Source organism: Phyllobates terribilis, unplaced genomic scaffold (genome assembly GCF_046119375.1).
Source record: "Phyllobates terribilis strain yellow unplaced genomic scaffold, ASM4611937v1 Scaffold_11__3_contigs__length_659146591, whole genome shotgun sequence".
Classification (NCBI taxonomy): Eukaryota; Metazoa; Chordata; class Amphibia; order Anura; family Dendrobatidae; genus Phyllobates; species Phyllobates terribilis.
In genome coordinates, this window is record NW_027362771.1 from 541,568,580 (window position 1) to 541,583,683 (window position 15,104).

The 15,104-nt window shown below is 51.3% G+C and overlaps 1 protein-coding gene across 2 annotated transcripts in view; it reads left to right on the forward strand.

Annotated features, from left to right (window-relative positions):
• The window catches only part of RASAL3 (RAS protein activator like 3), a 70,908-nt gene that overhangs the window by 27,714 nt on the left and 28,090 nt on the right, over nt 1-15,104 (forward strand). For both annotated transcript variants that reach the window (XM_073653890.1, XM_073653891.1), the window contains exons 3-5: nt 866-944; nt 9,098-9,162; nt 10,540-10,610. In XM_073653890.1, coding sequence (XP_073509991.1) covers nt 866-944; nt 9,098-9,162; nt 10,540-10,610 — 215 coding nt within the window. The remainder of the gene's footprint in view (nt 1-865; nt 945-9,097; nt 9,163-10,539; nt 10,611-15,104) is intronic.

Consider the following 15,104-nt stretch of genomic DNA (forward strand, 5'->3'; position numbering starts at 1 on the left):
CCTCCAGGCTGAGTTGCTGAAGTTGCCCAGCCAGAGCAATAATAGCATCCATGACGGATCAAAAAATGGTATGGACCAGTGTTAATGTCATCCCACTGATAAAGGATATCCTAGGGTCAGGGGCTCCTTCCCTATCCCAAAAGCTAGGGGCACCCTAGCTGCCTGCTCCCCAGATTACTTCTAATGATGAAAACGTCTGGGCCACGTACATTGTTGAGCTCCTGAATCAGCTCTTATCAAAAGGGAAGTGGTGAGTAGTAGTGTATAAGAATATACAAACCAGACTAACAAGGGAAGACGTACAGGGATAAATGAAAATACCAAACATTCAATATGCACTCACAAACAGAGTGGAACACCGGGATGTAAATGAAGGAAAAAAACAAATAGGAGAGGATGAGGATATGCACATAGACGAATAACCAAGCAACAGTCTTTAGAATAATACACCAAATGCCTCCTCAAAACAACCAGCTCCTCCAACTACAGAACCAGGTAGTATGAAACTAAGAATCTTAGATTGCCGGAGGCGAGTATATATAGCAGAGGGGAGGGCCAACACTGAACAGCTGAGACCATCAAAGCAGGAATGCTTCAGAAGCTCCCAACTGAACAGATTAACCCCTGCACTGCTAGAACAAACCCGCACTGTTTAATATGATGGTGAAGTGCATCTAAAGTGCAGGAGTACGAGAAATCAGACACCGCGGTCTTCTGGCCCCTCTCTGTTGCGGTAAACCCGTGACAACTTGTTTGTAAAAAATCAATATCTTGAGTCATGCTCCATAATAATAGCATGTGTATATGGTAGATATATGCAGAATTATCATAAGGTGCTAAATTACAAGGACTTTTTCTCACTTAGGATGCATTTCGCACCCGGAGCCGTGCAGGAAGTTGTGTGTCCAACAATGACGTCGCACAGATAGACAAGGCGGACACAGGTAAAGCTCATATAACGACTTATATATTAAGCTATATGATACATTGAAGATTATTCCTTGGGACTATAGATATATTATATTGCTGTGAGACTTCCAGTAATATGCAGGTAGATAAATGTAGAATAACAGATGGAGGGAAAACCCAGCCAAGCACGTTGAATTTACCACTTCCTTCCTGCCGGAAGTGGCCGATTAGAGAACACTTCATCAGCGTTAATAGTGGTGTCTGGTTTCCAATATCTGCAAGTACATCTTAGGAACTCGCATATCTAACCTGCAACACTTATGTAGCGCCGGCGTCCCTGCCCTCTGCTAGGCAGGGACGCTGTTCCCCTCACCTCCCTGCTCCGTGCCCGGCGTCCTCCTCCCGCTCTGCTGGCAGCGCGCGCTCCTTCCCGGCCACTGTGCTTAGGGCGCGCGCGCGCGCTCTCCCTTCCTCTTAAAGGGGCTGCGCGCGCCGTCCTAAGGAGTCCCCGGCCAATGGCCGGAGGACTTCACCATATATAAGGCACCTCCTCCAAAATGGAGGTGCCCGAGCAATGTTGTTGCACTGTTCTACTCTGCTTCAGCCCTCAGGTCCCGTTGCCAGTTACCTGCCAGTTACCTGCCTGATTCCTGCCAGAGTCCTGCCAGTTTGCTGTCTGTTTCCTGCCTGTTATTCCTGCTACCTGCTTGCTAGCCTGAGGTCCGACGGTCTGCCTTACAACTCCTGTCAGTCTGTCTAAGGACCAGCTTGCCCGCTCACCTGGGAGCGCACATCCGCTACCTGCCTGCTTGCCTGCCCGGAGGCTCCGCCGTCACGTGCTGTCACCACCAGCTATTCCAGAGACTCTTGCCCGCTCACCTGGGAGCGCTTCTCCGCTACCTGCCTGCTTGCCTACCTAGAGGCTTCGCCGTCACGTGCTGTGACCACCTGCTATTCCAGAGACTCTCGCTTGCTCACCTGGGAGCACACATCCTCCATCTGCCTTGCTAGCCTACCTGGAGGTTCAGCCATCACAGGTCGTACCTACCCTTTACCTAGAGACTGCCCCGGTCACTTGCCGTGACCTCCAGCCCGTTCACCCAGAGACTGCCCCGGTCACTTGCCGTGATCTCCAGCCCGTTCATCCAGAGACTGTCCCGGTCACTTGCCGTGACCTCCTGCCCGTACACCCAGAGACTGTCCCGGTCACCTGCTGTGACTGCCTGCCTGGTCGTCACCCGCTCCCTTACAAGGACCGCCCCCTTGTATAGTAGCTCAGAGGTTCCGCCTCCCAGACCCGTTACAGTTTGCTCGGGCCAGTTAACCCGGTGGCACCCAAGCTCCCTCGCTCTCGGACCTGTGTCATGAACTGTCCCGTCAAAGGTCCCAACAGGAGTCCATCCTGGGTCACCTGCGGAATGTCAATACTCGCCTGAACACTCTGACTGCTCCACCAGCAACCTCCGCCAGTGATATATCTTGCAATCCGGCAGCTCCGCTGCCCACCAATACCATGGTATCCTACCCCGGACCCCGGCTTTCTGCACCTCCTCGCTTCGGAGGCGACTCCGCCCAGGCTCGGGGCTTCATAAATCAGTGCACCCTGCACTTTGAACTATTGTCCCACCAGTTTAACTCCGACCGGGCCAAAATTGCCTTCATCATGTCCCATCTCACCGGGGAGGCCCTGGCCTGGCTAAATCCTCTATGGGAGAGAGGAGACCCCCTGGTGTCCGACTTGCCTGCCTTCCTCACGGCTTTCCGGAAAGTCTTCGACGAACCCGGACAGAAGACCTCATCCGCATCATCTCTGCTACGCCTCCGTCAGTGAAGTCTCACCGTGGGCCAATATGCCATACGGTTCCGTACCCTTGCCTCGGAGCTGGCCTGGGATAACGACGCTCTGGTATCCGTCTTCTGGGAGGGTCTGTCCGGCCGTATTAAAGATGAACTTGCCGGTCGGGACATTCCTACCACTCTCGATGACCTAATAACTCTTGCCACCCGGATTGACCTACGGTTCCAGGAGCGTGCCAAAGAGGTCACCCGTGAGAGGAGGTCCACGTCTAGCTCCTACCTTTCAGAAACCCGTCACTCCCTCCGTCTCTCCCCAGGTACACTCTCCTGAGTCTATGCAGGTCGACCAGACCAAGATGGTCAAAACCCGTCAGGACTTACGCCGTGCCGAGGGGAGCTGCTTCTACTGTGGCAGTAAGGAGCACCGGATCCGTGCCTGCCCAGAGAGGTCGGGAAACGCCTGTGTCTAGGTTCGCTCAGAGAGGTCGACCTAGACAAGAATAAATCCTCTCCATCTCTGCTGCTGTCAGTTTCAATCGTCTGCGGGGAGAACCATTATTTCGAACTAGCCCAACTGGACTCTGGAGCAGCCGGGAATCTTATTTCACAGTCCCTGGTAGAGAAATACCGCATCCCCACCAAACCTCTGGCTGTACCCTTGTCTGTTGCTGCCGTGGATGGGGGTCTCTTACCACGCCCCATCCAACTCATCACCGAATCCATTACTCTACAGGTGGGAATGCTGCATTCTGAGAGTATCTCCTTTCATGTTCTGCCTGGACTCTCTCACGCCCTCTTGCTAGGTCTACTTTGGCTCCAGAGACATGCACCCGTGCTTGACTGGCAGACCGGAGAAGTCCTTCGCTGGGGACAGGACTGCCATAAGACCTGTCTGGTTCCCGTCCATCCCGTCCGTCCTTCTCCTACCCCAGCTAATCTACCTGGACTTCCGATTCCTTATTGGTCTTATGCTGATGTCTTTAATAAAAAGGAAGCAGAGACACTACCCCCTCATAGACCATACGACTGCCCTATCGACCTGTTACCCGGTACTACTCCTCCCCGTGGGCGTATTTATCCATTATCCGCTGCTGAGACCCGGTCGATGTCCGAATATATTGAGGAGAATCTGGCCAGGGGATTCATCCGGAAATCTACCTCCCCGGCGGGAGCAGGCTTCTTCTTCGTAAAAAAGAAGGACGGCTCTCTCCGTCCCTGTATAGACTATAGAGGCCTTAACCAAATCACGGTGAAGAATAAGTACCCCCTTCCGCTCATTCCGGAGTTATTTGATCGTCTGAGAGGGGCTAGAATCTTCACCAAACTGGACCTCCGTGGGGCGTACAACCTGGTTCGTATCCGTCAGGGGGATGAATGGAAGACGGCATTCAACACCCGGGACGGCCAGTATGAATATCTGGTAATGCCCTTTGGTCTCTGTAACGCTCCTGCCGTCTTTCAAGAGTTGGTCAATGACATCTTCCGGGACCTTCTCTACTCCTGCGTAGTGGTGTACCTGGACGACATCTTGGTCTTCTCTCCGGATCTCCAGACTCACCGGAGGGACGTTCGTCAGGTCCTGCTCAGGCTCAGGCAGAATCACCTCTTCGCTAAATACGAGAAGTGCCTCTTTGAGCAGACCTCGCTTCCATTTTTGGGCTACATTATTTCTCAGACCGGCCTACGAATGGATCCAGAGAAACTGTCTGCCATCGAGAAATGGCCTCGACCGGAGGGGTTGAAGGCCATTCAGCGGTTCCTGGGCTTCGCCAACTACTACCGCCTCTTCATACCACACTTCTCTTCCCGGACTGCCCCAATTTCCGTGCTCACCCGTAAGGGTACTAATCCCAAAGAGTGGCCGCCCGAAGCAGAGGAGGCCTTTCTTTCCTTAAAACAGGCCTTCTCTTCGGCCCCGGTGCTGCATCGCCCGGACGGCAACAAGCAGTTCTTCCTGGAAGTTGACGCCTCCTCCTCTGGAGCCAGAGCGGTACTTACTCAAAAATCATCTTCCGGGAGGATGGTAACTTGCGGCTTCTTCTCTAAACTCTTCTCCTCCTCAGAGCGCAATTATTCCATAGGAGACCGAGAGTTATTGGCCATCAAACTGGCATTGGAGGAGTGGCGTTACCTGCTCGAGGGGGCTCTTCACCCGGTAATAATTTACACTGACCACAAGAACTTGGCTTATCTCCAGCATGCCCAGAGACTTAACCCGCGCCAAGCCCGGTGGTCCTTGTTTTTTGCTCGCTTTGATTTTGTTCTTCATTTTCGCCCGGCTGACAAAAACGTCAAGGCGGACGCCTTGTCTCGATCCTTTCTGGTGTCTGATCTCGAGGAAGATCCAAAACACATCATCGATCCCGCCAGAGTAATGCAGGTGGCTCCCGTGAGTCTAAATCGTCTCCCTCCCGGAAAGACGTTCGTATCAGTACCTGATCGGGAGAAGATCCTTCACTGGGGTCACTCGTCTAAACTGGCTGGCCATGCCGGTCAGAAAAAGACCCTCCAGCTTATTACCCGGCACTACTGGTGGCCTACCCTGCACAAGGACGTAATAGACTTTGTTTCTGCCTGTGTGTCCTGCGCCCGCAACAAGGTTCCGAGACATCTGCCAGCCAGTCGCCTCCTTCCGCTCCCAGTACCTGCTGCCCCCTGGCAACATATAGCAATGGACTTTATAACAGACCTCCCAGTCTCTGCCGGTTGTACGGTCATTTGGGTGGTCGCTGACCGCTTCTCCAAGATGGCTCATTTCGTTCCCCTGCCAGGCCTCCCGTCTGCACCCGAGCTAGCTAAAGACTTTATTCGTCACATCTTCCGTCTTCATGGCCTGCCCCTCCACATCGTGTCGGATCGTGGGGTACAGTTCACCTCTCGCTTCTGGAGAGCCACTTGTAAACTGCTAGACGTCACCCTGGACTTCTCTTCCGCTTACCACCCACAGTCCAATGGTCAAGTGGAGCGGATCAATCAGAACCTGACCAGTTACCTCCGGCACTTCGTTAATGCCCATCATTCAGACTGGGTGGATCTCCTACCATGGGCCGAGTTCTCTTATAACAATCACGAGAGCGAATCCTCCTCCAAATCCCCGTTTTTTGTAGTCTTCGGTCAGCATCCTCGGATTCCTTTTCCTGTCTCCACCTCTGTGGACAACCCGGCTGCGGAATCTCTCGTTGGCAAATTTTCCTCCATTTGGGAGAGTACCCGATCCGCACTCCTTCAGTCGTCCGAACGGATGAAAAGACACGCTGACAAAAAACGCCTGGATCCTCCACAATTTCGTCCCGGAGATAAAGTCTGGCTCTCATCTAAATATGTCCGACTCAAGATACCTTCTTACAAGTTAGGGCCTCGGTTCATCGGCCCCCTGGAGGTCATCAGTCAGATCAACCCGGTGGCCTATAAATTGAAACTCCCGGCCAACTTACGGATCCCTAACTCCTTCCATGTATCTCTCCTCAAACCTGTGGTACTTAACTCTTTTTCCAAGTCTACAGGTACGCCTCCTGCTCCGGTTTCTGCTGAGGACGAGTTTGAGGTAGAGAACATTCTTGCCACCAAAAGGGTAAGAGGAAAGACCTTTTTTCTAGTAGATTGGAAGGGGTTTGGTCCTGAGGAGAGAACGTGGGAGCCCCGGGAGAACATCCATGCCCCTCTTATCCTTGCTAAATTTCTGTCTGGCCTAAAAAAGGGGGGGCCTAAAGGGGGGGGTACTGTAGCGCCGGCGTCCCTGCCCTCTGCTAGGCAGGGACGCTGTTCCCCTCACCTCCCTGCTCCGTGCCCGGCGTCCTCCTCCTGCTCTGCTGGCAGCGCGCGCTCCTTCCAAGCCACTGTGCTTAGGGCGCGCGCGCGCGCTCTCCCTTCCTCTTAAAGGGGCCGCGCGCGCCGTCCTAAGGAGTCCCCGGCCAATGGCTGGAGGACTTCACCATATATAAGGCACCTCCTCCAAAATGGAGGTGCCCGAGCAATGTTGTTGCACTGTTCTACTCTGCTTCAGCCCTCAGGTCCCGTTGCCAGTTACCTGCCAGTTACCTGCCTGATTCCTGCCAGAGTCCTGCCAGTTTGCTGTCTGTTTCCTGCCTGTTATTCCTGCTACCTGCTTGCTAGCCTGAGGTCCGACGGTCTGCCTTACAACTCCTGTCAGTCTGTCTAAGGACCAGCTTGCCCGCTCACCTGGGAGCGCACATCCGCTACCTGCCTGCTTGCCTGCCCGGAGGCTCCGCCGTCACGTGCTGTGACCACCAGCTATTCCAGAGACTCTTGCCCGCTCACCTGGGAGCGCTTCTCCGCTACCTGCCTGCTTGCCTACCTGGAGGCTTCGCCGTCACGTGCTGTGACCACCTGCTATTCCAGAGACTCTCGCTTGCTCACCTGGGAGCACACATCCTCCATCTGCCTTGCTAGCCTACCTGGAGGTTCAGCCATCACAGGTCGTACCTACTCTTTACCTAGAGACTGCCCCGGTCACTTGCCGTGACCTCCAGCCCGTTCACCCAGAGACTGCCCCGGTCACTTGCCGTGATCTCCAGCCCGTTCATCCAGAGACTGTCCCGGTCACTTGCCGTGACCTCCTGCCCGTACACCCAGAGACTGTCCCGGTCACCTGCTGTGACTGCCTGCCTGGTCGCCACCCGCTCCCTTACAAGGACCGCCCCCTTGTATAGTAGCTCAGAGGTTCCGCCTCCCAGACCCGTTACAACTTACAACTGTGCACAGACTCTAGGCCTCCTTAGCAACTTCTGCACACTCATTACTCCTATGTGTGATCTGGGAAAAAAAGCAAGAAATTATATTAAATTGGGTGGTCGGTGAAAATAAGTTATCATCCATCTACAGGATAGGTGATAACTTATACACTTGCAGGGGTCCCCAGCAATGGTAGGGCAGAAGAAGCTGGAAAAAGTGAGTGGTTTGGCAAGAGTGTTGACAATTTTTTATTGCTGAGCAAGGCCTGGGGAGCACCACGGAGAGCAGGTAGTGAGCTGGCCAGAAGATACATTGCCACTTGGGAGTAGTGGGCTGATGTAGACTCGCCAGGGCAGCTTGCAGGCTACCACTGAAGTGATTTTGGCTGAGCACGTTGTCCGCCTGAGGAAGAGTTTGTCTGGGCTTGTCTCATGGTGGTTTTAACTCATGGTGGTTTTAACAGTATGGGTCCAATTTGGGTTGAGTGGTGCAATACCCCAACCTGGTGGATTGTAGGAGGAGCTGTGAGAGTTTTCAGTCTAGGAGAGACTTGTGAATAGCATGTAGCAGAAAGTTAATTCTCGTGAAGCCTATAAGGTTGTTACAGTCCTGAGATGTAATGGGCTGAACGGGACCATTCAAAACTGTACAAGTTGTGCTCAGAAACGTTCAAAGAATGGTGCCCACTAGAGCTTTCATACCTACTCTCCTGGAGAGCCCGCGAGGTTCCCGGGAAATATGGTGACCTTTTTGGACTTCTGGAAAAGCTGCTGGAACCTTCTAGAAGTAGGTAATTCAGGAAGGCTTCTTGTACCCCAGTGAAGAAGCAAAAAACAGGTCATTAAGGGAGTGAAGAAAGGACATGAAGTGGGCAGAGAGCATTTTTGGAGAGGTTTGGCTTATAAGGGGCATGGGTATAGTGAACACTTTTCATCCACCGGCCTCTGCATCTCCTGGATGGCAATTTTTTTCTTGCTCATGAGTATGTACTCCCGGAAAGCTGTCAATCTGTGTGTGAGTGTACAGAGGAAACAGGGCTCACAGGCATTCTGAGTCCTGTCTGCCAGGGGTACTCAGGGCCTCATAGCAAAAGTCCTAATAGCACACACTCATACTTCAAAAAAAATATTCAGAGGATTAGGCGGGTTCACAGCGCATAGGCATAGTCACTGTAGGGCTTTTCTCCTAACTTTTAAAGTTAGAGAAAGAGACATGTATTGTGACACTTACAAAGTAATTTTGCCCCTATTTCGGCCCTATTTTGCAGGGCGGGTGGGGGGTCCCGGTGCTGATGCTCATAATGGCCGTGTGGTCTACCACTATTAGCGATATACCACTACCGGCAGGCAGCAGTAACAGCTTTTTACATGAGTGAGTGTTACATATGTTTTCTGGACATTTATAGGCTTCGCAGTACTGGCAATTCACAGTGAATTTGCAGTGAATGGGATTTTTGGGAAAAAATTGTTGCACAAATTCCAATTTCAAAAGATTTGCTTATCTCAAGGCAAAACCTATCCACCACCAGCTCAGCGTTCCCTCTGATAGGAAACCTGACAGATTTACGATAAAATCACTTGAATTTAAACTCAATATGAAAATGAGAGCCACGTTCTTACCATAGGATAGGTCTCAAAATACGGCGGATCTGCCACAATGACTGATTCAATTAACCCGTATTATTTGTTTTTCTTTTAAGGGACAGATGCTGCTCCTGATGAAAATGCAGAAGGCGATACAAAGAATCAACATAATAATGTAAAGGTAATATGGCTGCTTCTCCAGTTCACACTTGGCTATTTTGATGCAGTTTATTTCAACCAAATGCAGTTATAGAGACTCCAGAGATGAGACATTACCTGACAGCTTTACATTACTTCCTACAAAACATATGTACTATGCACCATCCACAGAGGAAGTGTTTACAACTGGGGATATCATTGCAAAAGAAGGTATGACAGAGCCTCAAATTTTATCCTTTGCAACGCAAAGGATAATATTCACATTGATATCTCCAGCATGAATTCACATGGAGCTGATATTTGTTACGCCGGTAACTTGCATGCCGGCCTACTCACTGTGTTCACCGCTCTGCTCCTCCCAGCGTCAGGCCATCACGCTGAACTGCCTCTTGCAGCACTCCCAACACTGCTGCTTCCTCATGTGGCTGGAAAGTCACCACTTGGCTATGGGGAGGCGCGGACAGACTCTGCAGGAATTTAAAATGCTGCGTTCTGCAGAGTTTTGCTTTCTTGAGCTATCTCCTGGCAGCATGGAATATATTAGGCAGCTCCTCCCTCCACATCTTGCCTGAACTTAGGTTATTGGTTTCAGTACGTCTCTAGTAATCTGTCAAGGTGCATGTTTGTTTTAACTCTTCTGTTACTGATCTTGCTTGTTCACTCATTTTGTCTAACCTCTCTGCTTCTTATTTTGATCCTGTACTGCCCGCCCCGACCTCACACTGTCTGAACATGTCTCTGTCTTTGCACTCGGTGCTTCCTCGTGTTGTGCCTCTAACCCTGTTCCGCATTCTGTTTCTTCCACTACTGGTGCCCTGAAACATCCACTCGGGAACCCTTCACTAGTCCCCTGTATTCAGTCCTGTCTAGGCTCGTCACTTCTCAGCGTTACAAGCCCAAGGTCTCGTGGCTAGGCATCCTCTCCTAGGATCCATCTCCAGGAGGCCACTCTGTCTCTCTTAATCACTTATCTTCAGGATCTCGCAATCTCTCCTGTTCGGTCTCCTCTCATTTAGGGTCTCCCTCAAAAGCGGCACTGCTCACTCTGCTTTCCAGACCATATATGCCTTCCTAGCAGGATGCAGTCACTTTCCCTTAACACTAGCCCCTCCCACTATGGGTTAGTCCCAGCTATTAACTGTCGTTCCCTGCAGTCTGTTGCTGGGCAGACCTTCCTTACAAACCATTATACACATACTAAGGCATAACACTATTTACACTACATCACAATATTGCAGTACACATTACACAGTATTTACAAAAGACGCAAGACACAATTCAGATAACATTATTTACAATACATTGACGCGATTGGTGTCTTCAGGGGTAGGAACGTGACAGCAATTGTCCACCACCCTGACACTATAATACTAATTGTTGTATTACATGATCTCCCCAGGGATTAATTCTGAAGAGGAAAAAAAAGAATAGAAAGAAGACAGGAATAGCACCGCTACAGCTGGAAGAAAGGTAGTGAGATCACATCAGTAAATACAGGATATGGACTCTATACTAAGAGCATTATGTGCCTGTCAGTGCCAGACTTAATAAATGATGTTGTGTGCTGTACCCTACCATACGGAAAAGCCATCTCTCCAGAATCCTCATACTCAGCCAAGTGTTTTCTCCCAGTTAAAAGGAGAAAGCCGCTCCCCTAAAAAAAGGGTTGAAATTCCAACAGTCAATCCTCCTCTCGCCCCAACACCATCTGTCAGGTGAGAGTCAGTATCGCCCCATACACAGCAGTAGATCAGCTATTACCACAAAATCGGAGGGATCGAACAACTTTGACCTAATGTGTATGGGGGCCTTGAAGGGAATGTGTTATCAGAAAATGATCCAAGGTTGCAGTGTTGCAAGTATTTTTTTTCAAAAAAACGCTGTCAATGTTTTTTCTATTTCATATAACGATCTTTATTACAAATTTAGTAATCTTGCAATATTAACACCTGCCAATAGGGCCTTTTTAGACTCATGATTAGTGTCCTTACCGGAAGAGTTTTCAGCAGGCTCCTGATTGGCAGAGGCAGGATTGCAAAGACCTCTATGCACAGCTGATAACACAGGATCCACCAATCACAATAGCTGATGTCACAGCTGACTCTGCTCCTTCTCCCATCACAGTCACCGTTGCACCCAGTTATTAGATGCTTCAATACAAAACAATCAGTCTATTGATGCGGTCATGGTGCACATTGGCACAAATGACAAAGTTAGAGGTAGGTGGAAGGTCCTTAAAGATGATTTCAGGGAATTAGGCTGCAAGCTTAAAGCAAGGACCTCCAAGGTGGTATTCTCTGAAATACTACCTGCACCACGTGACACGCCAGAGAGGCAACGGGAGATTAGGGAGATAAATAAGTGGCTCAGGAACTGGTGTAGGAAGGAGGGGTTTTGGTTCCTGGAGAACTGGGCCGACTTCTCAGTTGGCTACAGATTCTACGCTAGGGACGGGCTGCACCTTAATGGGTAGGGTGCAGCTGTACTGGGGAAGAAAATGGCTAGAAGGTTGGAGGAGTGTTTAAACTAGGGATTGGGGGAGGGTATTCATTTTATAGGTGGGGAAGATAGTGCAGATAGTGACCTGGGCACAAATAAAGAAATTGGGGGTGGGGTTAGAACAGTCAATATAGCAAGAAGGAATAGAGGCACAGAGAGATACATAAAATGCATGTACACTAATGCCAGAAGCCTCACCAACAAAATGGAGGAATTAGAATTAATTTTGTTGGAAAATAATTATGGAATGGTGGGGATATCTGAGACATGGCTGGATGAGAGCCATGACTGGGCAGTTAATTTACAGGGCTATAGTCTGTTCAGAAATGTCCGTACAAACAAGCGGGGGGGGGTGTTTATATGTAAAATCATCCTTAAAACCCATCTTGCATGAGAATATATGTGAATCTAATGAAAATGTAGAGTCCCTGTGGGTGGAGATAAGGAGAAGGGGAAAAAATAATAAATTACTGATAGGGGTTTGTTATAAGTCTCCAAAAATAATGGAAGCAGCGGAGAATATCCTCATAAAGCAAATAGATGAAGCAGCGACTCAAGGAGAAGTCATTATTATGGGGGACTTCAACTACCCTGAAATACATTGGGGAACAGAAACCTGTAGTTCAAGCAAAGGTAATAGGTTTTTGACAACTATGAGAGACAATTACCTTTCACAACTGGTTCAGGACCCAACAAGAAGGGGGGCACTGCTAGACCTAATATTAACCAACAGGCCAGACCGCATATCAAATATACGAGTAAGGGGTCACTTGGGAAATAGTGATCACAAAATAATAAGTTTTCATGTATTCTTTAATAAGATGTATAGTAGAGGGGTTACAAGGACACTAAACTTCAGGAAGGCAAATTTCCAACGGTTGAGAGATGATCTTAGTGCAATAAACTGGGACGATATCCTGAGACATAAAGCTACACAAAGCAAATGGGAGCCATTTATCAGCATCCTGAATAGGACCTGTGCACAATATATGCCCTATGGGAATAAACATGCTAGAAATAGGAGGAAACCACTATGGCTAAATAAAGCTGTAAGGGGCGCAATAAGTGACAAAAAAAAGCATTTAGATAACTAAAGCAAGCAGGTAGTGATGAGGCATTAAATAAATGCAGAAAATTAAATAAATTCTGTAAAAACCAAATCAAGGCAGCAAAGATTGAGGCAGAGTGTAATGCACACGCCCGGGCTGAGCGGCGTGTGCGTGTGATTCCACTGGACCGTGCCGGAGAGTGAATGCCTGGAGGGGCGTAACTAGGTATTCACCCGATCCGACCAGGGTCGCACGACGGCATACGACGCCAGTGCACCAAGGAGGAACCGAGCAGAGGGACCAGGTGCTACTCTAGGACAGACCCCGGACACGGCTGTCGACCCACACAGGGGAATACAGGAACAGACTGGTTAGGCTGGCACACAGACTGGTGGGAATAGGCAGGCACGACTGATATGCAGGCAGGCGGGTATGCAGGCAGGGGGGTACAGGCAAGCACGGCTAGAGTGCAGACAGGAAGGCACTAGCAGGTAGGAACACAGGCGGGAAAGGACCCAGTACACACTGGGACTCTGGAACACAACCACAGATGTGGCGGACAAACACAGCAGAGTGAGGCCGCCCAGAGAGGTGAGCGAGAGCAGGGCAGGACGAGACCGCCCGGAGCGGTGAGCAAGAGCAGGGCAGGACGAGACCGCCCGCAGCGGTGAGCAAGAGCAGGGCAGGACGAGACCGCCTGGAGCGGTGAGCAAGAGCAGAGGAGGACGAGGCCGCATGGAGCGGTGAGCAAGAGCAGAGCAGGACGAGACCGCCTGGAGCGGTGAGCAAGAGCAGAGCAGGACGAGACCGCCTGGAGCGGTGAGCAAGAGCAGAGCAGGACGAGACCGCCTGGAGTGGTGAGCAAGAGCAGAGCAGGACGAGACCACCTGGAGCGGTGAGCAAGAGCAGAGCAGGACGAGACCACCTGGAGCGGTGAGCAAGAGCAGGACGAGACCGCCTGGAGCGGTGAGCAAGAGCAGAGCAGGACGAGACCGCCTGGAGCGGTGAGCAAGAGCAGAGCAGGACGAGACCGCCTGGAGCGGTGAGCAAGAGCAGAGCAGGACGAGACCGCCTGGAGCGGTGAGCAAGAGCAGAGCAGGACGAGACCGCCTGGAGCGGTGAGCAAGAGCAGAGCAGGACGAGACCGCCTGGAGCGGTGAGCAAGGGCAGAGCAGGACGAGACCGCCTGGAGCGGTGAGCAAGAGTAGAGCAGGACGAGGCCGCCTGGAGCGGTGAGCAAGAGTAGAGCAGGACGAGGCAGCCTGGAGCGGTGAGCAAGAGTAGAGCAGGACGAGGCCGCCTGGAGCGGTGAGCAAGAGTAGAGCAAGACTGCCGGAGCAGTGAGCAAAAGGATAAGAGCGGAGCGAGACTGCCGGAGCAGTGAGCAAAAGGGTCAGAGCGGAGCAAGGCTGCCGGAGCAGCGAGCAAAAGGGTCAGAGCGGAGCAAGGCTGCCGGAGCAGCGAGCAAAAGGGTCAGAGCGGAGCAAGGCTGCCGGAGCAGCGAGCAAAAGGGTCAGAGCGGAGCAAGGCTGCCAGAGCAGCGAGCAAGGCAGAGCAGGCTAGAACCGCCGGAGCGGTGAGCAAGGCAGAGCAGGGGGGACAGGGCTCTGTTCACACGGAACAGACAGGAAGGGAAAGGCAGAGCCAGATACCCACAGGGTACTTGCAGTGAAGTAGCGAGTGGACCACAAACTCACAAACGGGAGTACAGAGACAACAAGCAGGAGTTAGGTACGAGTTCAGACTCTGCAGAAAAAGGAAAGGAACGGACATAGAGAAAAAACAGGTAAAAGATAGGAGAGAGTTCAGACTGGAACTGAGTGTACGGAGGAGACCGACACTGCAGCGGAATACAGGAGCGGGTCTGGGAATACGGCCCCCAGAGAGGCGGGACGAACAGGCAAGGAGCGTGTTCAGACAGGACAGACAAGATACAGGAGCGGGTCTAGGTAATCGGCCCCTAGAAGGCGAGAGGAACAGGCTAGGAGCGTGTTCAGACAGGCCTGGAAATACAGCCTCCAGGATAGGCAGACAAGAGAACACAGAACGGGACCTGGCACATTCAGAGTGAAAGCACACACTGAATGAAACACAATGCTCAGGCATGGGTTAATTGGAGCAGCTGGTTTAAATACCAGGTGACAGACAGCAATAGGCTGAGGATGCACAAGGGGTGTGCCCACAGCAGGTACAAGAAGCAGGAAGTGATCGGGCGCCGCCCTTAAGCAGCAGACACAGAAGCAAACAGACAGCATGGAGGGAAGCCAGAGAGACATTCTGGATTGGAGATCAAGTGCGCGCTCTTGCACAGTGGGAGATGGACCACTATGCAAGGACGCCGCCAGGTATGTTACAGTACCCCCCCCCCTTACGCCCCCTCTTCTTCAGGCCTGCCAGAATCTTCCACAGGGAATTC